The sequence below is a fragment of the Zea mays genome, chromosome 8 (assembly GCF_902167145.1).
Source record: "Zea mays cultivar B73 chromosome 8, Zm-B73-REFERENCE-NAM-5.0, whole genome shotgun sequence".
NCBI classification, from domain to species: domain Eukaryota; kingdom Viridiplantae; phylum Streptophyta; class Magnoliopsida; order Poales; family Poaceae; genus Zea; species Zea mays.
Genome location: NC_050103.1, coordinates 178,163,042 through 178,188,265, shown reverse-complemented (window position 1 = coordinate 178,188,265; position 25,224 = coordinate 178,163,042). Strand labels below are relative to the sequence as shown.

General features: G+C 45.8%; 1 protein-coding gene across 1 annotated transcript; it reads left to right on the top strand.

Annotated features, from left to right (window-relative positions):
* Positions 1–2,761: 2,761 nt before the first annotated feature.
* LOC109941633 (uncharacterized) lies at positions 2,762–4,144 on the top strand. Its single transcript, XM_035962000.1, has 5 exons — positions 2,762–3,042; positions 3,135–3,289; positions 3,378–3,590; positions 3,665–3,790; positions 4,091–4,144. Exons 1-5 carry the CDS (start codon positions 2,880–2,882, stop codon positions 4,142–4,144), a joined length of 711 nt encoding a protein of 236 aa, XP_035817893.1. The 5' UTR covers positions 2,762–2,879.
* The last annotated feature ends 21,080 nt before the right edge of the window (positions 4,145–25,224 follow it).

Genomic DNA, 25,224 nt, shown 5'->3' with positions numbered 1-25,224 from the left:
TTTTGCTTCTCCCAGAAAGCACATGAAAATGCCCATCAAGTTTCTGGAAAAAATCTTGAAAACCTTCTTGTACCCATCAATGACCAAATCTCTCAACTTTACAAGAAACTCTATATTGCCATCTATCAGATGATGAAATTCCTGGAATCAGCATGGCCAGAATTAGAACATTAAAACAGAGCATGATAAAGTTATGAAATTTGATTGCATGTAACATCGTGTTGCTTAACAACATGAGAAAACAGATGTTTATTCAAAAGCCCTGAAGCTTCCAAATATGTACCTGCAGGAGATCTATGCATCCTTGGGATACTTTGATTTTGCTTGCCCCCATAGCAGTTTGCAGCTGTGACTCTTCTAGCTTCTCATTTGATGTTGAATGTGTCCTAACCAGTGCATCTGCTCACCCATGTACTACAGATGTGATTTTTTTCCTTGTATACTTGTATCATTACAAGCTAAACCAAAATAAGTTACTGGTAAGTCACATTTGAACTTCAAGCCCCGAATGTAGTCAGTTCTGCAGTTAGTCTTCGATCACCCAGTACCGATCGAGACTCATCTGAGAAACAAGGGGGCTGGAACCTTTAGCAAAGCAGCAACTTTGCATACCCAGCTCGCCACATTTCAGTGACAGGCTAAGATCTGACTGCCCGACCTCTGCTACTGGCTTTTCTGAGAGCCAAGGCCTGGTGTGCCTATACATTCTTGTTGTTCCGGGCTATACTGGAAATCTACTAAAGAAGTACTAGCAGCAGAGGACAATAAAACAAGGAGAAACAAGCACATCATTCTGAGTTTCCAACGAATAGCGCATCATATAAGGTCAGACTAAGGTAACCCTGACAGTGTGTTTTTGTGAAATTTTGAGCCCTGTTGTGCTTGATCCATGAGATTTTGAGCCATAGTTTTTATGCCAAGTTGGTAGACCATAGGAAGGGGAACAAACTTCTTGTGGTATGTGAGGTTTGGTGCTAAACAAATTAGAGAGTAAAATGCCCTCAGAGGTACCCTGTCATACTGAGTAACACATATTCAGTTTCAGCTAATTGAATTTAGTTTCAGTGAATCGAGGTCGACTTTGGGGCATTCTAACTTTTGATTCTTGTGTAATTAGCCCTGCAAGACTATAGTAAAGTTGAAGACCTATAGTTGGTGCACCAAGTTGCTTAAGTAAGATAGGCCTGTTATTATATGGAAATGGGAGAAAAGAGGGGAGGAACTTGGCTCTGTAGTGAACTGAAGAAGTTCAGAACAGTCCAAATCCCTGAACATATCTCCATCCACTAACTACTCTAGGTGTTTCTGGTGTGTGCTAACTAAAGGAACTCGTTTCCTAGAAGGGGGGTCACTTGCTACAACTCCACCTTGCCTGGAATAAACATGGAGATGTAAAAATCATCCCTGTGATGATTCAGCTGCTTGGATGCCTATTTGATGTCCCACATGCAGAAAAAGGAATTGGCCACATCTTTTGTCTTCCATGTGCTTTCCCCATACGTGGTGCTCATGCACAAGGATTGGGAGACATGTTAGTGTAGTTGGACTTCTGTTAAACCCTATTAAAGACCTCAACAGCTCCAGCTCTCTAAACTATTTACATTGGTGAGTTATGGCACCAAACTAAACTCCATGTGTTTCTGTCGATTTCCTTCCCCTCTCACCGTGCCATACCATTCCCATACACCTATTCTAAGCCCTTAAGCACATCATATAAAAGGCACGGCTTGGTGCGGAAAAGAAAAGAGGGTGGCCTGGCCCCTTTTCTTCTTATCATATCACAAGGGCGCGGCTCTGTATGGGGCTCGTACTGCGGAGCAAGTCTGGGAGTCCTTTCCACTCATTGAGGATTCTATCTAAAAAAGAAGGTCAACGGGGGAGACTACAGTAGCTCGAACTCATAGTTTTTATGCCAAGTTGGTAGACCATAGGAAGGGGAACAAACTTCTTGTGGTATGTGAGGTTTGGTGCTAAACAAATTAGAGAGTAAAATGCCCTCAGAGGTACCCTGTCATACTGAGTAACACATATTCAGTTTCAGCTAATTGAATTTAGTTTCAGTGAATCGAGGTCGACTTTGGGGCATTCTAACTTTTGATTCTTGTGTAATTAGCCCTGCAAGACTATAGTAAAGTTGAAGACCTATAGTTGGTGCACCAAGTTGCTTAAGTAAGATAGGCCTGTTATTATATGGAAATGGGAGAAAATAGGGGAGGAACTTGGCTCTGTAGTGAACTGAAGAAGTTCAGAACAGTCCAAATCCCTGAACATATCTCCATCCACTAACTACTCTAGGTGTTTCTGGTGTGTGCTAACTAAAGGAACTCGTTTCCTAGAAGGGGGGTCACTTGCTACAACTCCACCTTGCCTGGAATAAACATGGAGATGTAAAAATCATCCCTGTGATGATTCAGCTGCTTGGATGCCTATTTGTTGTCCCACATGCAGAAAAAGGAATTGGCCACATCTTTTGTCTTCCATGTGCTTTCCCCATACGTGGTGCTCATGCACAAGGATTGGGAGACATGTTAGTGTAGTTGGACTTCTGTTAAACCCTATTAAAGACCTCAACAGCTCCAGCTCTCTAAACTATTTACATTGGTGAGTTATGGCACCAAACTAAACTCCATGTGTTTCTGTCGATTTCCTTCCCCTCTCACCGTCCCATACCATTCCCATACACCTATTCTAAGCCCTTAAGCACATCATATAAAACTTGGCCTTTTGGTACCCTCTTGCCATATAGAACATCATATGTTTATATCATTTTATTTGCAATATTAATTTTTCATTATTATGTTATCACTAATGCATGTAAAATTGTTTAGCTGGTTATAGTAGAAACATTTAAATCGTGTATCAAATAATACATAGTAACAATGATTATAGGTTTTTGTCTCCTGTGGATGGAATCTAAAGAGGAAAATGTTGCACTTACAATCATCCAAAGAGATAATACATTATCTATAGATGAATCTCTACTAATGTCCTTGTCTCATAACAAGCCAAAAAAATCGGTGACTACTACAATAGTTCCGAAAGGTATGATAACTTCCATACTATCGTCTGCATCAATTTGGATTGTTTTTATTGTAAGTGATTCATGTTTGATCTCATGACTGTTTGGTTCGTAGATTATATTTGCACGCAGGGTGATCTTGCACTCATCGATTGGATTAAAGAAATCCCTTGTGAACCAAGGGTAGAAGTCGTGCTTATTGATGATGCTTTTGTGGAAAGGAAGTGGATGGAATGCCTATTTCAACCGGACGCATATCTAGGTGATGAGGTAATTCATGATAATTCAACTAGCTAGGAGCACCACACTTCCAAGATACTCACCCTGGTATTTTAAATCATAACTTACATACTTGCAGGTGATAGACTGTTACATAAATTTAATAAAAGCTCAAGAGCATCTAAAATGCCGATCTGGAGGTCGTGTACACATAGAAAATGCTTTTCAGTTCAACTTTCTAAAGCGAGACGGTGATGTTGAAACTAAAACAGATGAGTTATATCCAAGTAAAGACATGGCACAAATATCTAGCGCTGAAAGAAGAGTTTTACTTTATCTAGACCATGACATGGTAAATACGAGATTGCAATCTACACGGTTAGTGTTTACATGTATTATTATGCAATATTTATAATTGACTTGTAGGTGTTTATTCCAATAAATATCCGAGAAATGCACTGGTATCTTGCTGTGATCAATGCAAGAAATATGGAGATACAAGTGCTCGACTCACTTGGTACATCATCCGGTCGCAATGACCTCATTGACACTGTGAGTTTATACAAACTCAACAATTACGAATCCCTTATTAACTTAAACTCTCAACTTTTAATTCTATGTTTTTATAATAATAATAAAGATAAAAGGACTCCAAAGACAAATTGATATGGTATCTCAGCGTAAGGAGTTAAAAGATCATAGGTGGCCAGACCTTCGAGTTGCTTCTTGGCCACTTAAAGAAATAGAAATGGAATATGCAAAGCAAACAGATAGGTACACCATATATTCTTATGTGTTGCTATTAATATTCATTGCTGTTAATCTTGACATTTTATCATCTGGTTGATGTAGCTCCTCGTGTGGCCTCTTTCTACTAAACTATATCGAGTACTGGACAGGGGATGAACTATCTGATAATTTTACCCAGGTATATTATTACTACTATGACATTACATGTGGCTATAACATGAATATCTGTTTGCTGTCTTCTATTATTATTATGTCAATCCAATTGATACATATAATTGCTAAATAAATTGTTTCTTATTTGCAGGACGACATGTCACACTTTAGGAAAAAATTGGCTGCTATATTACTATCCTCAGATATAAACAAGAGAAAGGGGTGTCCGTTATACAAGTATGACAAAGAAGTCGATGCTGGATGCTCCTCTGATGTTCAGATATTAGATAGTCCCACAAATCCTAAGAAGAGGAAACTACCTTGTGTATCTGAAGAAAACGAAGTATTGATGGAAGATGGTGATGGCCCCATCACTCAAGCAGACTTAGAAAGGTGGTTTGTTCATGATTGGGATAAAAGAACTCCTATAAAAATCCCGACCGATGAGTGCACTAATGAGTTTTTACTGAGTGGCCTTTCCACAAAGGACATGCCAGTGACCAAAGCCGATTTAATAGATGTTCTATGTGATTACATCATGACAATCCAAGATGATACGACATTAGAGTAAGTGCTCATTGTTTTATCTATTTTATATGTACCAACTACGTAAAGTTTTGATATATACTTTTGTCATGTTGCATTACAGGATGACATGGGTGCGAAGTTTTAACCCTTTTAAGATAGAAATATCTGTCAAAGACCTGCAAAACGTATTAAGGGTAAATCTAGATATGACTCTAAAATGTTTTGACATGGCTGTTCGATTGTTGGCCATTAAAGAGTCACATATGTCGAAAGATGAAATGATAAAGGATAAAAAACATTATATGGACATGCGCTTCTGGGTAAGTTTGTTTCCAATCAATAATGTAGTAATATATTGTATCTATACATATAATCCTAATGTGGACATGTATATATATTTATCTAGAGAATGGTTGGTTTTGGTAAACTTGCAAAGTACCATCAGGATCCTACAGCAGAAGAGTTAGCCAAAACACTCGACTGTTGGCCTTCATTGAACTATTATATCACTGGTTGTAAATATGTACGTATGTGTTCATTTCGAATGTATTTATAAAAGGCACTTCGTTGCAATCCTAATGACTGGTATTTTGTAGGTTCTTATGCCATGGAAATTCAACGGATGCTACGCACTTTTCATAATCGATCATGGTAAAAAGCACGTAACTTTTATGGACTTTACACCCACTGAAGATTGGTGTAAACACATGCCATACAAGAGGTTTGCAGAAGCAATTATCATGGCCTCTAAGAAATATAAGATTGCCTACAATAAGAAACGTTCTGGATGGGCACATGATATTTTTAAGTGGGAACATACAATTCGGTCTGGTCTTCCATTGGACTTAAAAGGGTATTTTCTTAATACCATGTTCTCAACAGTTCAAATTTTTTCTATGATAACCATTGTATATAATATAGTTGGCCAAACATTATTCTGTAGGGTTAATACAAGCTACTTCGTTCTACAAGCTATGGTCATGTGGGGGAGTGGTAGACGAATGGAATTTAATAGGGTGAGTGGAGTACGTTTGGTTCATGTTCAAACATACATTTCAGTTACATAATATAAATTTGACGTATTGTTCTCTTATGTCTTTGTGTGTAGGATACAAAGATTCTTCGAAGGAACTTTGTAATTGATCTATTAAGTTACGAGGAGAATTCATGCCGATATGCTATCCCTCCAGCGGAACGAAAAGGGTTTTCCATGAGATGGTAAATGAAAACGATTAGCCCCACACGAGGTTTGGGAATAAGTGATTGTCTGATAATGAGCAAGGAATATACGTCTTTCTGCTAAAGAGAATCTATTAAACTCATAATTCATTAGATCCTTGTTAGCAAAGATTAGATTAATGTACGGTTGTCGACATATTTGACTATTATTAGAAATTGTAAGACAAGTTGATTCGTGCAATACCGATGATGCATCAACAATATGCGTGTAGAACTACATATTTTCCATGTCTTCTTTTTCTCGTGTATTATTTTTGAAGTCCGAAGAACATCTGCCATGATATACACTTTCTTGTGCAGACCACTTTTTTGTGTGCTTGCAATTGCAACTATATTGCCTTTTCGTCCTGTGGAGAGGTTAGTCCACCTAATGTTTTCAGGTTCCAGTGAATGCACAGGCAGTGGCTTTGTTTTCTTTCCTAAACATTATAACACATTTGTAACCTTTTTCTATAATATTATAACACATTTGTACATGAGTTATTGTGATATTTTATCTTCCCGTTGCAACGCACGGGCATCCACCTAGTTGTAGCATAACTTCGAAATCTAACTCTGAGTTGCAAGCCACACGCGCGCGTGCTCGGCCCTTAGTTCAACATTTTCACGTGACAAACGGTCTGGCATGCGTGTATTATATCTCCGTCAACGAGCGACCATTGCAGCTACACGAAGAAGACGGGTACGGAAGAGCACTGAAGCGGGGGGCAGCTGCCGATGGGGTTGAGGAACACGACGGCGACCATCGTCGAGAGCCTGAGGACTGTGGAAGGGCAGCTGGTGCGCGTGGAGGTACTCGTCCTCCTCAGCAACCTTCTCCTAGCCCTCCTCGTTGTGCTGAGCCCCTACCGTCACCGGCGTGGCGACAAGTCCTTCCGCTTCCTCATGTGGGCGATCTACACGCTCTCCACCGTCCTCGTCCCCTACACCATTGGTTTTTGGTTTGCTGGAGGCCGGCCCGTTCCACGACCAGACCTTCGTCCTGTGGGGCGCCGCCCTCCTGGTTCAGGCGGGCGCCGACTCCCTCTCCGCCTACAACCTGCGCGACGTCGAGCAGTGGAAGCGGACGCTGCTGCAGCAGGGGCTGCAGATCGGGCTGCTGCTGTGGCTGATGGTCCGGCCGCTGCGAGGGCCGGAACAGGTGCTACAGCGCCACGATCTGGATCTTCTGGATCCTGAGCATCGCCAAGGCCCACGCCAAGTTCCAGGCGCTGAGGGAGGCGAGCAGGACGGACGGCCTCATGAAGCACACCAAGGTGGTCGCCGACTACATGATGACGGAGCACGAGTCGGGCCACGTCTTCGACGCCACCAACATGCAAGGATACAGGTACATATTCCACGGGGAAGACCTCACCCTCCCTTACCTGTCCAAGCCGGACTACAGGACGGCCCTCGCCGCGTGCGCGTTCACCACGGTCGACACCGTCTGGCAGTGGATCGACAGCCAGAGCGTGAGCGTCTTCAGCAGGGAGCACGGCGGCATCCTCAAGGACATCGCTCTGTCCTTCACTCTGTTCAAGCTGCTCAAGCGGAGGTTCGGGAAGTACGATCACGGGGAGGCCGGCCGTCCCAAGACGCGGACGCTCATCGTGTCTGGGCTCCTCCGGGAAGAGGCTGGCTACAGCCGCGCCTTCCGGGTGATCGAGATGGAGCTCACGTTCCTGTACGATTTCTTCTACACGAGGCACCAATCGCACACCCAGTACGTAGGAATGACGGTGGTGTTCGTGCTCCCCGTGATTGTTTGGAACGCCATCTCTGGAGCCTTCAGCAGACACTACCACCGTACCAGCCTGGAGCAGACCGTCAACGGGACAGACGTCATTCACTGCATTACCATCGTGTTGATGGTGGTCGTTGTCGTCGTGCTGGTCGTGGAATCGCGCATCAACGACCAGAAGTGGAGGGTGGTCGACGATCTGCATACATTGACTGGCGCGAGCAAGATCACCTGGAAGGGAGAAGCCGTTCCGTTCGACGACGGCAGCAGGAAGCAGGCGACGAAAGGGATCAAGAAGAGGAAGCACCGGAAGCTGACGGGCAGGAACTGGGACAGGAAGCTGGGGCAGTACTCACTGCTCCACAGCTTCGACTACCACCCGAGGAATGTAGCCTCCATTCTGTCACTCGGCCTGATCGAGCCAACCAGGGACGGGCAGAAGGCTTCCAAGAAGGTCGAGCTGCCCGAGGAAGTCGTGATGCACGTCCTGTCGCGGTTCAAGGCGAACGACGGCCGCCTAGCAGATGGGCGCGCAGCTCTCGCCGTCGCCGGGAACGACGCGAGCCGGCTCACCTGGGCGTGCGAGTTGCCCACGAGTGTCCACACGGTCCTCGTGTGGCACATCGCGACGACCATCTGCGACACGACGACGCCGCGGCAGCAGACCGGCGACCGCCTCGTGGCCAAGTGCACGTCGGAGTACTGCGCCTACCTGGTGGCGTTCGTTCCGGACATGCTGCCGGGGCACGCCTACGACACGAGGCGTATCTTCAACGCCGTGGTCATGGAGGCTCGGGACTACCTCGCCGGGTGTGACACCATGAGAGACAGGTGCGTCAAGCTTCTAGAGCTGCAGTGCAATGAGCTGACTATATTGGGGATGGGAGCAAAGCTTGGGAGTGAGCTCAGGTACAGAGTTCACGACAGGTCGCGGCGGTGGAAGGTGCTTGCAGACTTCTGGGCGGAGCTCGTCCTCTTCCTCGCGCCGTCAAGCAACGCCGACATCCACGCAGAGAAGCTCGCGGCCGGCGGGGAGTTCATGACCCATTTGTGGACCCTGCTCATTCACGCCGGCATTCTGGAGCGCCCCTCTTCTTCCTCTCCCTAGAACGGTAGAACCAACTTCGCTGATACAACAGCCGATGATCCTGTCCTCTTGAGCAACCGAATCTTTTTTTTTTTTTTTTGCATCTTTGGCTTAATGTTTATACATTCATGGCGGCTGCTGCTAGGCTAATTTATTGTTCACGTTTATTGATCGAACTCGTAAACAAAATTGTGTACAACAATACTACTATGCCGCTGAATATCAAGCGGGGCGACAAAAGAGGACACGAAAACTTGCCCATTCTTATTTCGCCACAAGGGGCCACTGGGCACTGGGCACGGACGGTTCGTGTTGAAATGAAGTAGATAGAAGATGAAGATTGCAGTAGACTGAGGCAACTGAGTAAGGAAAGAATGAGTTGGTTTTATATTAGTATATTACTGTAACCAGCTTGTAACTCCCCGTATATCACCGACTCGAATAGATGAACAGTAAATAGAAGAAATCTTGTTCAGCAGACTACACGTGAGCCAACATGTTGAGGAGGATCAGCAGCCGGATAGAGTTCCAATGGAAGATGGACAGGATGCGGAGATGGGCCAAGATGATGCCGAAGCTGAAATTATCAGACTGGGCCATCGTGTTCGCAGGCCCAATACATGATACCCGTCGTCTCGCTGGACGCGCTGAGTCAGCCATCATGTAAATGGCAGCTTAAATACTGCGAACCGGAGTTAGAGAGAACTAAGAAAGAAATTACCAACAACTATTCCTGTTCTTTCCATTCATTTCCTTTGTAGTTAGCCAGTAGACGGTTACAAGTGGTATCGGCTTCGTTCGTCCTGGGCACAGTTGTTTCCTTCCCTCACCGATGGCGAGTTCGGGGGATGCGGGTATCGCTGGTGCGCTTGAAGCGCAGGCGCAGACCATGGCTGCCCAAGCTCGGCTGCTGAAGCAGATCTGTGACCGCCTCGACGCGCAAGACCGCCATTGGGAGACGCTTGAGAAGACAGTGGCGGGCAACATCGCTTCTATCGGCACCTTGGCGACCAAGCCGCAGGAGGTGGAGGTCCCTGCTGTTCGCGCAGACATGGCTCGGTCGTTGTCGCATCAGGTGGAGACTCATGTGGGGGAATTCCAATCTCTGACGTGGGAGCGCATTGATGACGTCGATGAGGCCTTATCCGGGCGTGTGGCCAACCTTGAATCGGCTAAGGCGGTTCTAGAGTCTTGGAGGCCATACGTCGACCACTCTGTGGGCGTCGCCCAAGCCAACGTGGAGTCTCTTCGTGCGGAGGTCGCGCGTATGTCCGAACCCTGGGGGCGTCCGCACTACGCATCTCCTCCGCGTCGACCGGATGCATCGGTTCCATACATTCCGCCGATGGCGCATCCGACTGCTCCTCGGATGAACGTCGACGCGCCACGCGGACATCGTCATGCTTACCACCGCCGGGAGGAAGGCCCTGGGTATCCCTATACTCACGGCTTACTCCCGCACAATGGTATGAACACTGGTCCTAGTTTTTTCCCTCAGAATTTTTAGTCCAGTACACATGATGTTTTTGGGGGAACTGCTTTGGATTCGTACTCAGGGTCTCTTGCAATCTTCCTAAGATGCCATTTCTTGGGTTTGATGGCGAAAATCCTAAATTGTGGCAGTCACATTGTGAGGATTACTTTGCTATGTATTCGGTACACCCTAGTGTGTGGATCAAGGTGTCTAAGATGCATTTTACTGGGCCAGCATCACGATGGCTTCAATCCATTGAGCATCAGTTGCCATATCTCACATGGCCTGATTTTTGTCACGTGATTGGAGATCGTTTTGGTAAAAATCAGCATGAACTTCTTATTAGGCAGCTATTTCACATTAGACAAAATTCTACTGTCACTGAGTACGTTGAGTGATTTTTTCAGCTGATAGATCAATTGCATGCATATAATCCTCATGATGATCCTCTTTATTATACCACTCGCTTCATTGGTGGTCTTCGTGATGATATTAAATCAGTAGTAATTGTGCAACGACATAGAGATTTAGAAACTGTTGTCGTTTTGGCGCAATTGCAGGAAGAAGTCAGTGACAAGAAGAAAGACGGTCGTAGGATGGAGATGTCATCTTATTCTCAGTCCTTCTCCAAAGGTCCTTTGCCTTCTCGTCAGTTGCCGAATGCCAAGGTTGCTGACTCTCCTGCTACTGCTGAAAAGACCACTCAAGATAAGCTGGCTTCGTTGTTTGCATATAGGAAAGCTAAAGGCCTTTGCTATAAATGCGGTTTGCAATATGCCAAGGGACATCGTTGTGCTGACACAGTCTAATTACATGTGGTGGATGAAATGTGGCAGTTGCTGGATCTATCTGACCAACAGGAAGATGATATATCTGAAGCATCTGCAGAACTCCAGTTGTGTCTGTCTCAAGCTGCTGTGACTGATATCTCAGCACCTAAAACAGTAAAGTTTGTGGGTGGTATTCAAGGAATTGATCTGCTGGTATTGTTGGATTCGGGCAGTTCTCATTCATTTCTTAGTTCACGGGTGGCCCGGCACCTTACAGGATTGACCCCTATGACCAAGGAATTGTCTGTTCAGGTGGCCAATGGGTGTTAGATGCAGTGTACTCAATAGTTGGTAGGGGTTGTTTGGTCGTTGGGGCAGTGAGAGTTCCAGTCCACTTTACATGTGTTACCACTCTTGACTTATGATCTTATTGTTGGTACGGACTGTGTCGGTACCCTAAATAAGGGGTACCCTCTTCTACAACATGAAGACGTCGCACCCATGCGACGTCTCCTAGCCACACGGGGGACGGTGCCCGGCCCCACCGCATGGGCAGGCCAAAGGGCGCCACGTGGCAAGAAAAGACAACACATCTCGGTAAGTCCGGACCCCCACAGAAGGACACTGGACCCCTATACATATAAGTCCGGAGCCTCCGGGTAGGTCCGAACCTCAGCAGGGTCCGGGAACGAGAAGGACCCTGGTGTGAGCAGGGGTCCGGTGCTGACACGTGTCTCGGCCTTGCCCTTCACGTCCTCCTCAGGCGGAGACCCGCTGCTTGTGGCCCGTGACATAAGCTATCGGGCCAAACCTGACGTGAAGTCGTGCAGCCTCTGTATTTATTGAGGAAAGGACGCGCCGCCTGCCACTATGCTGACGGGTGACGTGCCCTCTCAGCATTTAATGTGTCCCATCCCATCCGCTGGCAGGCAGCGTCAAGGTCATCCAGCAGGCGGCGCGCCTGCTGGGTCTGCTGGCAAATAGTGCGTCCGTGCCGAGCGGCGCGCTATACTCATCCTCCCTTCTACAAGAAGCTTCCCCTACACGCCGAGGATACGCAGATCTCGGGTGTCAGGGCACAAGAAGATCGTCTCGGCAACAGGCATTAGTAGGCTCCAAGCACTATATTCCTTATGTCCCTGGGCCCACATGTCGGGGCTTAGTACCTTTGTGCATGCCCCCCTTCAACTATAAAAGGGGAGGCATGCGACGTTACACACACACGCAATCTTAGGTCACACCTTAGACTCGCAAACTCATACAAGCTCACAAGCAATACACCTCACAGTGGAGTAGGATATTACGCTCCGGCGGCCTGAACCACTCTAAATCCTTATGTGTTCTTGAGTTCTTCCCGTTCATTCCAACGATCAAGCAAAACGCCTAAGCCCCTCCTCATCTCAGGATTTAGGGTGGGTGCACTCCGCCACCCGGCCGAGGATTTACTCTCCGACATTTGGCGCGCCAGGTAGGGACCTAGGCATTAGGTTTTCGCTTGATCCCTTGCCCAAGCATGATGGTGCAGATCATTGAGCACCGCGCCGAGACTTCGGTTGACCTTGCAGTGGAGGGAGAAGCTACTTCCTCCACACCGCAGGTTCCCAATCGCCTAGGACCAGTCACTCCCGTTGTGCGCGCCGCACGGCAACACACGGTAGTGCAAACGTCCCGGACTCCATCAAGGGCGTCTCCGGGGGCGTTGTTAGCAGCCAGGGAGTTGTTGCGACACCCTCCAAGCTCCACGGCTTCACCAGGAGCCATGAAGCAATGGTGGGACGACGTCGACCGACTGCTCGGTATGGCGCATTCTACCTCAACCAGGTCGAAGACGCGGTCATCCTGGCGCCAACACGAGGCATCAGTATATGTGCGCTCCCCCTCAGTGAGGGGCGCATAGACCAACGACCTCCGGGCAGAGCTCAACCGCAGGCGTGCGAGAGAGGACGCCCGAGTATCTTTGGAAAGGGCGCACGAGCGCCGCCAAAACATCGATGGTCGCGACCTCGACCAAGACTTCACTGCGGTTGCGCCGCAGACACCAATGGGCACCCAGTCCCAAACGGGTGTCCCCTTGGCTGGTGTGGGCTGCGCCGCTCTTGCGGATCATCTCCGCGCGGCGTCCTAGCCACCCAAGTTCCCGCCGGACCTGGCGGAAAAATACGACGGAATGACAAACCCGTCGGAATTCTTGCAGGTGTACGTTACCGCCATCACGGCATTAGGTGGAAACACCGCTGTTGTCGGTACCCTGAAATAGGGGTACCCTTTTCTATAGCATGAAGACGCGGTGCCCACGCGACTATCTCTAGCCACGTGGTGAACAGCACCCGACTCCACCACGTGGATGGCTCCAGGGTCGCCATGTGGCCAGAGAAGACGATACACTCCAGGATGCCAACAGTGGGTCCGGGCCCCCATGGGAAAGTGCCAGACCCCTGTACATGTAGACTGGATCTCCAGGGCAAGGTTCAAGACCCCCGCGAGTGCGACCCGAACCTTCGGGACGGGTCCCGGACCCCTCTTCATGGGGTTCGGACTACCCACAGCCGGGTCCCGGGACTCTGGGGCAAAGAATACCCAGGCCTTACTTAGGCAGGGGTCTGGTGCCGACATATGTCCAGGCCCAGCCTGGTGCGGACCTGTCCGCATAACGCTACTGCTCCCCGCCCAGGCGGAGACCCGATGCTGCCACATGGCCTTCTGCCCGTGACGTAAGCTAGTGGGCGGAGCCTGACGTAAGGACTACGTGCCGCGGGTCGCGCCGTGCATCGCACGCTACGCTATCTCAGTATTTAATAAGGAGGATGCCCGCCGCCTGACAGGCGATGTGCCATCACAGCATTCAATGCGCCCCGTCCACTCCGCTGGCAGGCGAGGTGACGGCTCGGCATTTACTGCATCCTCTCTCCGCTCCTCTAGCAGACGACGACCAGGCCACCCAACAGGCGGCGTGCCTGTCCAATCAGACAGCGGGCATACGCCCATACCACCGCGCACGCGCCGTGGTCATCATGACTTATACGTTGCCAGGGAAACTTCTGCTGCAAGCCAATGCTACGGAGATCGCAGATATCAGGGCACGAGGAGATCGCACCGGATGAATGGCTCCAAGTACTATACCCGTTTTGACCCTGGGCCCACATGTCTGGGCTCAGTATCCTTGTATGTGCCCCCTTGAACTATAAAAAGGAGGGCACACTATGTTACAACATGGACTCAGGTTCACTCACACCCAACCTTAGGCAGACACTCACAAGCTTCCAAAGCAATACATCACACATGGAGTAGGGTATTACGCTCCGGCGGCCCGAACCACTCTAAACCCTTGCGTGTTCTTGTGTTCGTCCATCCATCTCGCATAACAGGCAAAACGCTTAGGCCCCTCCTCATCTTAGGATTTAGGGCGGGTGCAATCCGCCACCCGGCCGGAGAGATTTTCCCTTCCGACATTTGGCGCGCCAGGTAGGGGGCTAGGCTTGAAGTTTTTGCTTGTTTTCTTGTTCAACACCATGGTTCATATCGCCGAGCATCGCGACGAGACTTCTGAAGATTTCCCCATGGAGGAGGAGGCAGCATCTTCTACGCTACAGAGTTCTGGCCGCCCGACGCCTGGTGCCGCAGCTGTGCGCCTCGTGCAACGACACACGCCAGCGCAAGCGTGTCCTGGACTTCATCAGGGGTTGCTCCCGCCGGAGCACTCTCTGTGGCCAGGGAGTTGTTGCGCCACCCACCAAGCTTGACGACCTCGCCAGGGGCCATGAGGCAGTGGCGTGACGACATGGATCACCTCCTTGGCGTAGCGCACTCCGGCTCGGTCAGGCCCAGACCTCGATCATCCCGGCGCCAGTACGAGGCGTCAACCTCGGTGCGCTCGCCCTCGGTAAGGGCTGCCCCGACCGAGGACCTGCGGGCGGAACTCAACCGTGTAAGGAAGCTGGAGAAGGACTTCACGGCCCTGTAACTGCAACATGTTCCTCGGGCTAACAACTCGGCGGCGGATGACCTCTTCGTGAGGGCATCAACTTGGGCACCCGTGCCCGAGGGCATCTTCGAAAGACGGCTGCTGAGACCCACCGCCCAGCCTACCGAACTGGGCGAAGGGGGCGAGTCTAGCACCTCGAAGCTAGCGGTCCCAGTGGCGTTACCTCTACAGAACCCACCAAAGACTGTGTGCTATAGGGGGGCCTACCTATCCCTTAGCGCCACAGCCAGTATCTTAGAGTGGTCTCGATGCATGGATCTCCGAGATTCGGGACTACCTGAAGGAAAACATCCTTCCTGAAGATCATGTGTTCGCAGAGCGCATAGTGCGGTTGGCTAAACGACACACGGTGGTGGAGTGGGATCTCTACCGCCGTGGCGCCAACGACATTCTCATGCGGTGCATTACCCAGGAGGAGGGTCATGAGTTGCTCACGGATATCCATGGAGGAGAGTGCGGAAGTCATTCCTCATCCCGCACGCTGGTCGGTAAGGCCTTCCGGCATGGCTTTTATTGGCCAACCGCCCTCTAGGATGCAGCTGAGATGGTAAAGTCCTGCAAGGCGTGTCAATTCCATGCAAAGCAGATACACACACCAGCTCAGGCTCTACAGATGATTCCTCCCTTCTGGCCATTCGCCGTATGGGGGGTGGACATCCTGGGACCGTTCCCCAGGGCTGTCGGCGGGTACCGGTACCTCTTCGTCGCCATCGACAAGTTCACCAAGTGGCCAGAGGCCACCCCTGTGGTCAACATCACCCAGGGTGCTGCTGTCGCTTTCCTCAGGTCGATTGTCTATAGATTTGGGGTTCCAAGCCGCATCATTACAGATAATAGGACCCAGTTTACAAGTCGGCTTTTCCAGGAGTATTGCGAGGGCATCGACACCCAGCTCTGCTTTGCGTCCATGGCTCATTCCAGGAGCAACGGCCTGGTGGAGAGGGCAAACGCAGAGATCCTTAGGGGACTCAAGACACGCACCTACGACTGCTTGAAAAAGCATGGTGCAAATTGGGTCAGTGAGCTTCCGTCCGTGCTATAGGGGAACCGGACTACACCCAGCCGAGCCACCGGGGAGACCCTGTTCTTCCTGGTCTACGGGGCTAAAGCCTGCCTTCCCCCGAAAATCATTATGGGCTCCCCATGGGTCCAAGCTTTCGATGAGTCTATGCAGGAACAGCTACGACGTGAGGACGTGGACTTCATCGACGAGCGCAGATGGCAAGCGGTGATCTGAAATGCACGGTACAACCAGGTGCTCAGGCGCTACCACCAGCGGTTCATGCATAGTAGGGAGCTCCGGGTCAGAGACCTGGTCCTAAGGCGAGTACTGAACCGAGAAGGGCTCCACAAACTCTCCCCCCAACTGGGAAGGACCCTTCAAGGTGACGGAAATATGCCGACCCGGGTGTGTTAGCCTCGCTACAACTGAAGGAGTACCTCTTCCTAACCCCTGGAGCATCTCCGTAAGTTCTATCCATAGGAGCAAGTCTGAGGGGTCAAGTTTTTCTCCCTTTTGTAACTAGGTAATGCATACGTGTATGTGAAAGTCGCCTAGAGGGGGGGTGGATAGGCGAAACCTGAAAATTAAAACTTTATCCCCCAACTAGATCCCTTGATTAGTAGTTAGAACAAGATGAACAATTATCGGAGTATAAAAACTAAGTTCTTGCTAGTAAAGAGTATAGCTTTCAAATAATGTGAAAGTGATAAATCAATACAACTAATAAGTCTATGATGAAAAGAGCACTAACTCAAGTTCTTTCTTGCGGAGTGTTGCTTCACTTAAATGAGAGTTTAACTTGAAGCAACACCAAATGATATGAGCAAAGAATAGAGCAAGAGAACTTAGAGTAAGGGAAAGCAAACAAATCACAAGCAAAAGCACAATGAACACGGGTGATTTGTTTTACCGAGGTTCGGCCCTCGAAGGCCTAGTCCCCGTTGAGGAGTCCACTTAAGGACGGGTCTTTTTCAACCCTTTCCCTCTCTCCCCCGATCACACAAGGATCGGCGAGCTCTTCTTCTTCTCAAGGATCACTCTCGATCCCACAAGGACCGCCACACTCTTTGGTGTCTCTTGCTAGCTTTTACAAGTCTCCAACACTTTGGAGGAAGTTCGAATGGGAGACAAAACTCCACGCGCAAATGAACACAAAGATGTAGCACACACTATCTCTCAATGAATCTCACAAGGTGCTAGGGCTAAACTCAATTGAGTAGCTCTCAATTGCTTGCTCTCTCTTTTGAGGCACTTGTGTTGGTTGTAGTGGACTAAATCTTGTGTATAGGATGGATCAATGAATATAGGTGGTTGGGAGGGCTTGAGTATGTCAACTAGATGACTTGGAATGTTGCTTGGACTCCCACACCTTGAAGTGACCGGTTGGGGTGGTATTTATAGCCACCATCCAATTTTGTAGCCGTTGGAGAAGCTGCTGGCGATGGGCGCACCGGACAGTCCGGTGCACACCGGACATGTCCTGTGCGCCAGCCACGTCATCCTATCCGTTGAGATTGGAGCTGGTCGACCGTTGGAGGCTTTGTCCTCATGTGGCACCGGACAGTCCGGTGCACACCGGACAGTCCGGTGCCCCTCTGACTTCTGCTCTGACACTCTGAATTCAACTGTACACTTTGCAGAGTCGACCGTTGCGCGCAGATGACCGTTGCTCTGCTGGCACACCGGACAGTCCGGTGTACACCGGACGGTCCGGTGAATTTTAGCGGAGCGACCTCCCACTTTCCCGAAGCTGGCCAGTTCAGAGCCGCTTCACTCTGGAGCACCGGACACTGTCCGGTGGTGCACCGGACAGTCCGGTGAATTATAGTGGGCTGCGCCTGAGAAACCCGAAGGTGAAGAGTTTGAAGGCAATCTTCCCTGGTGCACCGGACACTGTCCGGTGGCACACCGGACAGTCCGGTGCGCCCGACCAGGGAGCACTTCGGTTTCTTTTTGCTCCTTTCTTTTGACTCTTGTCTTGTTCTTTTTATTGGTTTTATGTTGAATCTTGGCACCTGTAAAACATATAATCTAGAGCAAACTAATTAGTCCAATTGTTTGTGTTGGACATTCAACCACCAAAATCATTTAGGAAAAGGTTTAAAGCCTATTTCCCTTTCAATCTCCCCCTTTTTGGTGATTGATGCCAACACAAACCAAAGCAAAAATATGAGAGAATAATTGAACTAGTTTGCATAGAATAGGTGCAAAGATTGCTTGGAATTAAACCAATATTCATTTCATAAAATATGCATGGATGCTTTTCTTTGTTTTTAACATTTTGGACTATGCTTGCACCACATGTTTTGTTTTTGCAAAATCTTTTGTAAATCTTTTCAAAGTTCTTTTTGCAAATAGTCAAAGGTAAATAAATAAGAGTTTACAAAGCATTTTCAAGATTTGAAATTTTCTCCCCCTGTTTCAAATGCTTTTCCTTTGACTTAACAAAACTCCCCCTAAATGAGATCCACCTCTTAGTGTTCAAGAGGGTTTTGATATATCATTTTGAAATACTACTTTCTCCCCTTTCTTGAACATAATAGGATACCAATTGAAAATTTCTATTTCTCTTTGAAAGACTAAGTTTTGAACAAGGTGGTGGTGCGGTCCTTTTGCTTTGGGCTCATACTTTCTCCCCCTTTGGCATGAATCGCCAAAAACGGAATCATTAGAGCCCATTTTATAAGTTATCTCCCCCTTTGGTAAATAATATATGAGTGAAAGATTATACCGATGTGGAGAGGTAGTATGGAGTGATGGCGAAGGGTAGATAATACCAATAGAGTTGAGTGGAAGCTTTGTCTTCGCCGAAGACTCCATTTCCCTTTCAATCTACGACTTAGCATAGTAATATACTTGGAAACATATTAGTCGTAGTCATGGTACGGGAATAATAGGATATATGCATTTGTACCAAAATGAAAGAGATATGATCAAGAGATATGTCAATTAAGCATGATCATAGTTCTATATAATATAGATTTCTCCCCCTAAATATGTGCCTTGAGAGGAATACATATTTTGGCCTTAAATGCCAAGTGCACATAATTAGGTTAATGAGAACAAGTCTATATCATAGAGAAAGTGAAGTGCATTGTGTCATAGTATATGTGTGATGCTCAAGACAGTTTATGCACTTATGAAAGCATGTTGCAAACATTTTAAGCATTTTCCTTTAAAGATTACAAAGAGACTTAAGGACCATCCACCTTTGAGACAAAGGCAGCTTATCCTCGTTACAAGGTCAAGCTTTAAGCTCTTTGACAATTAAATTGCTTCATCTAGTTTCAACAAAGATGCATTAAAGCATGAATGAATTTTTGAGAAGTTAAACTAGATATGAAGCAGGGATATGCATGGACATGCTTTCTCTTCCTTTTATACAAGATATGTAAAGAAAGTATAGAAAAAGGAAGATTTAGGTACAAGTTTGAATGAAAGGAAGTGGTTTTGCCCTTTTGTACCTTCACTTGTAGACGCTCTCTTCATTGTGCTTTTGTCCTTGGCCTTGTTTGCTTAAGGCCTATGCTCAATGACAATGTGTGAAAATATTTTGCACAAGAGAGAGTTCTTACAACTAGTGATCTTTTTCGAAGTCATGGTTAACATATATTAAGTGGATCACAAATTGTATAAATGAATCATGAATTCTCCTTTTAACTTAGTGCATATCAAGAGAGGTATCGATTGGAAAGAATATGAGGCACTAAGTGTCATTTGATGTTATTCTATGATCAAACAAACAATGGATGCGATCAAGAGAGTAACATATTGGAATAGGAATTAAGCTTAAAATAGGAGAATCCAATAAGCATGCTACTTTAGAAATGAGAGCAACAATCCTTGATAAAAGCAACATTATTTTAACAAGATGGATTGATGAGTAGTAGCATACTTCATGAGAAACACTATTCTCATGCAAGAGACTATATGAAATCACCGAGATAAAGCAATAGTCTCAACATAATCAAGATAAAAGGCTCTCCCTAAAGATATGCATCAAGTATTTGAATGAATTGAATGGATGCATTTACTTTAAAGACAAATAGAGAGAAGCATTATACATCTTGATCAAGGCTCATTAAATTTGTAATAAACAACTTGAGCCTAGTATTCTCAATATGAAAGGGTTTAGAATACTCACAACCACACCATTGATTGTTTCGTAGAAGTAGGTGGTGTTGTTCTTGATGTTCTTCTCTTCCATTTGAGAGTCCTCCCTTTGCAGTGGCTTCTTTTTCCTTTCAAACTTATTGAAAATACTCAAGAAGCATGTTAATAGCGCAAGGGAGTATATGGTGAAGGATGATTACATTAGATAATTAGCATACATAATTCATCATCCACAAGTCACACAGACATGAAGTAAAATCCTTATCATTAGTGCATTTCATTTGAGAAAAATGAGTGAGCACCTTTTAAGCATTTTAATAATCATTGGAGATTTTACTTTATCATATTGAAGTTAGTTAATCATTACTTGGAGGCAATTCAATGTGATAACATATATATAAATATCGCAAAGGCATTAAATAGATTCTAATGGACAAGAGCTTTTAGAAGAATGAGATTGAATGCACATTTAGTTGAAATGAGTCCAATAAAGAATCTATTTCTCACATGGGTAGAATATGATAATTTAGATTAAATAGTTATTGAGATGGGAACTAAATTTAACCAAGAAGATGAGTTCCCATACCTTTGCTTTTACCTCTCTTCCTTTGGGTGAAGAGCAACCCATGAGGCTTGTGGCATTAAACTTGCACTTACTTTCTTGTAGATTTTCATAAGTAAGCTCAAGAGAGATGTTAAGAACAACACAAGCACTAGTTTCCCTTTTTGTAATCATTTTTGATAAAGAATAAAAAGGTGAATTACTAAAGCATGGAAACTTTATAACATGAACTAGATTATTCTATGAAGTATGCCTAGTTTTAACTCATAAAACAAGCATGGTTAAATTCTTGAGACTTAAGAGAATAAATCTAATTCATAACATGGAGAGCGATAAATGTAGAAGAATCATATCCAATTTAAGCAATAAAACATACAACATAAATTATTGGATTGATTTTCCTTGTCATGATGGATTACGCATTTCCATAGAGAAAAATTATCTCTACAAGTGAGACTACTTAAATTATTTAGATAGAAACATTAGTCTCACTTTTCTAGCTATAGAGAGAATTTTTCCTTTTATAAGTGTCCTAAGTATTTGAATTCCTTACATGACACCTTATTCTTTTAAGATCATGAAATATCTCTCTATATCTAGAACATGGCAATAATAATTAATGTAAAAACATGCCATGAGAATTTGCAACAATTTAGAGCATGTAGATTGTCATAATATAGAATTGATAAATACACAATCTACCATATGAGAGGAATTTCTTCAAAGAATGATGACATAGTTTTAAAACATGCTTAAGTGCTTTCTGTTTCTATGTGACTACACAAGACACACGACAATTTAAGATAATTGCACTTAAGAATATAAATGTTACCATCCTTTGACTTTCCTCCATGTTGTAGGCTTTGATATTCCGCACATGATGATTCTTTATTTCCTACAACATTAATATCTTTCCGAGATGATATGAGTTTAGAATACAATAAATTTAAGTAACCTTGGGTCAATCTTGAATACGTAGATCATTTGAAGATTGATAGCTTGAGTTGATAAGAATTGAATGAACTCTCTCAAGCACCCCAAAGGTTTCATATCATCTCCTTCTCCTACAAAGCTTGTCAAGCATATTTTGGTACCCATCGCTTGATGGGTCCATCACGGTAAGTCAACAAAGATCTAGGAACCCAAAAGTCCTTTGTGTTAGCACTAGGTAAACTCATTACCTTTCTAGCACAAGTTGCAATTTTGGGTTGCCTAGTTACATGAGAATTAATTGACAAGCTAGGAGTGAAATTGTTACCAATGGGACAATCCTTGCATTGATGTCCCTTCTTTCGGCATGTGTAGCATAGGCGTTTTTCAAGTTTTGAAGTTTTCTTCTTTCCTTGTTTGTTGCTTGCTACATGGTTAGTAAAAACTTCCTTTTCTAACCCTATGCCTTTTTGTTTTAAATGGGGACAAGATCTAAGCAAGTGTCCCTTCTTGGAGCATTTAAAACAAAGTCTATCATCTTTGTTAATAATCAAGCCATTTTTAATGTAGGGACAAGACCTAATCAAGTGCCCCTCTTCAAAGCATTCACTACACCTCTTAATGTGAAGTGTGGCTTGATCATTACCTTGGATGTTACCTTTTGTGGAGGCGTGGTTGAGGCTTTTGGAGGAGGTGTTGAATTTCATCTTTTGTTTCCTCCTCTTGGCAATCCTCAAATCCTTGACATTTTCTTCAAGGGATGTAGTGTATGTCACGGTTGTTCCCGTCTCAAGCTTCTTCACCATGTGATCACGGTTATCTTGAGAAGGTTGGGCAATACATTTCCCTTTTAGTTGTGTCAAGCTCTTCTTTAGCCTCTCATTTTCTTCTTTGAGCTTTTGATATGAATCATCATTTGTTCCTACAAATTCTAGCTCAAAGAAAGATTTGCTTGTCGACAAACAACAAGCATTAGCACATGGTAATATAGTATCAATTTGAATACATGTGCACGAGTGAGGTTGTTGGGATTTTAAGTTTTCTATCACAACCTCATGAGTCAAATTCAATATGATATGATCATCCATAAGATTTTCATGAGAACATAAAAGCATATCATATTTTTCTTGAAAAGCTAGATTTTCAATTTTTAGCTTTTCTACTTGGTCCTTAAGCAAGGTATTCTTATTTACTAATTGAGCTATACAATGTGAAGCGTTATCTTGCTCAATTGAAATAGTTTCATACCTATGGACCAAATTAACATGAGAGCACTTTAGCTCCTCATGTTCTTTAGTCAACTCGTCAAAGCATTGCATCTTCATGGAGAGAATACTTTCTAGCCTTTGACGAGCTTCGCCTTGCTCTCTCGCTCTTTCTAGAAGTTTGAGCATGACCGCCTTATCTTCTTGGCTTAGGCGAGCGTAGAGTTGCATGAAGCTTCTTTCTTCCTCCTCATCCTCATTTGTGCTTCCGCTATCATTTTCATTAGCCACACAACACATGTGGGAATCGAAATGGGAAGACACACCTTTTGGAGAGGTGGATTCATCGTTTGGTCTCCACCGTTCATTTTCTTCTTCTTCCTTGCAAGGGTTAGTATCACAAATACCAAAGGAAGTAGAAGCACAAAATGAACTATCATAATAGGACTCATCAAATTTGCTTCTAATTCTAGTCCAAATATCATGCGCATCATGGATTGATTCGTCATAATTTGATATGAAGGCACGATAATCTTCTTTACTAAGAGAATTAGTTAAGATGTCAAAAGCTAGATAGTTTAAGCGATAACATCTTTGATCCTTCTCGGAATTAATTTTTCCATTGAAATTAGAGGGAAAAAATACTCTTGTCTATAATTTGTTCTAATCGTGGATCTATGGTTCTAAAAGCATTTATCACACTAGAGGACCATGAGTCATAATTAGAACAATCATCAAATAATATTTCAAGAGTTACCTCCTTTTGAGTTGTGTTCGATGGAGGAGTCTTCTTGTCCTTTTGGGATCTTCTACGAGCCATCACTTCGAGTTGTTAGACTCAAGATGAAGTGCCTAGCTCTGATACCAATTGAAAGTCGCCTAGAGGGGGGGTGGATAGGCGAAACCTGAAAATTAAAACTTTATCCCCCAACTAGATCCCTTGATTAGTAGTTAGAACAAGATGAACAATTATCGGAGTATAAAAACTAAGTTCTTGCTAGTAAAGAGTATAGCTTTCAAATAATGTGAAAGTGATAAATCAATACAACTAATAAGTCTATGATGAAAAGAGCACTAACTCAAGTTCTTTCTTGCGGAGTGTTGCTTCACTTAAATGAGAGTTTAACTTGAAGCAACACCAAATGATATGAGCAAAGAATAGAGCAAGAGAACTTAGAGTAAGGGAAAGCAAACAAATCACAAGCAAAAGCACAATGAACACGGGTGATTTGTTTTACCGAGGTTCGGCCCTCGAAGGCCTAGTCCCCGTTGAGGAGTCCACTTAAGGACGGGTCTTTTTCAACCCTTTCCCTCTCTCCCCCGATCACACAAGGATCGGCGAGCTCTTCTTCTTCTCAAGGATCACTCTCGATCCCACAAGGACCACCACACTCTTTGGTGTCTCTTGCTAGCTTTTACAAGTCTCCAACACTTTGGAGGAAGTTCGAATGGGAGACAAAACTCCACGCGCAAATGAACACAAAGATGTAGCACACACTATCTCTCAATGAATCTCACAAGGTGCTAGGGCTAAACTCAATTGAGTAGCTCTCAATTGCTTGCTCTCTCTTTTGAGGCACTTGTGTTGGTTGTAGTGGACTAAATCTTGTGTATAGGATGGATCAATGAATATAGGTGGTTGGGAGGGCTTGAGTATGTCAACTAGATGACTTGGAATGTTGCTTGGACTCCCACACCTTGAAGTGACCGGTTGGGGTGGTATTTATAGCCACCATCCAATTTTGTAGCCGTTGGAGAAGCTGCTGGCGATGGGCGCACCGGACAGTCCGGTGCACACCGGACATGTCCGGTGCGCCAGCCACGTCATCCTATCCGTTGAGATTGGAGCTGGTCGACCGTTGGAGGCTTTGTCCTCATGTGGCACCGGACAGTCCGGTGCACACCGGACAGTCTGGTGCCCCTCCGACTTCTGCTCTGACACTCTGAATTCAACTGTACACTTTGCAGAGTCGACCGTTGCGCGCAGATGACCGTTGCTCTGCTGGCACACCGGACAGTTCGGTGTACACCGGACGGTCCGGTGAATTTTAGCGGAGCGACCTCCCACTTTCCCGAAGCTGGCCAGTTCAGAGCCGCTTCACTCTGGAGCACCGGACACTGTCTGGTGGTGCACCGGACAGTCCGGTGAATTATAGTGGGCTGCGCCTGAGAAACCCGAAGGTGAAGAGTTTGAAGGCAATCTTCCCTGGTGCACCGGACACTGTCCGGTGGCACACCGGACAGTCCGGTGCGCCCGACCAGGGAGCACTTCGGTTTCTTTTTGCTCCTTTCTTTTGACTCTTGTCTTGTTCTTTTTATTGGTTTTATGTTGAATCTTGGCACCTGTAAAACATATAATCTAGAGCAAACTAATTAGTCCAATTGTTTGTGTTGGACATTCAACCACCAAAATCATTTAGGAAAAGGTTTAAAGCCTATTTCCCTTTCAGTATGCCAGCCCAGTGAG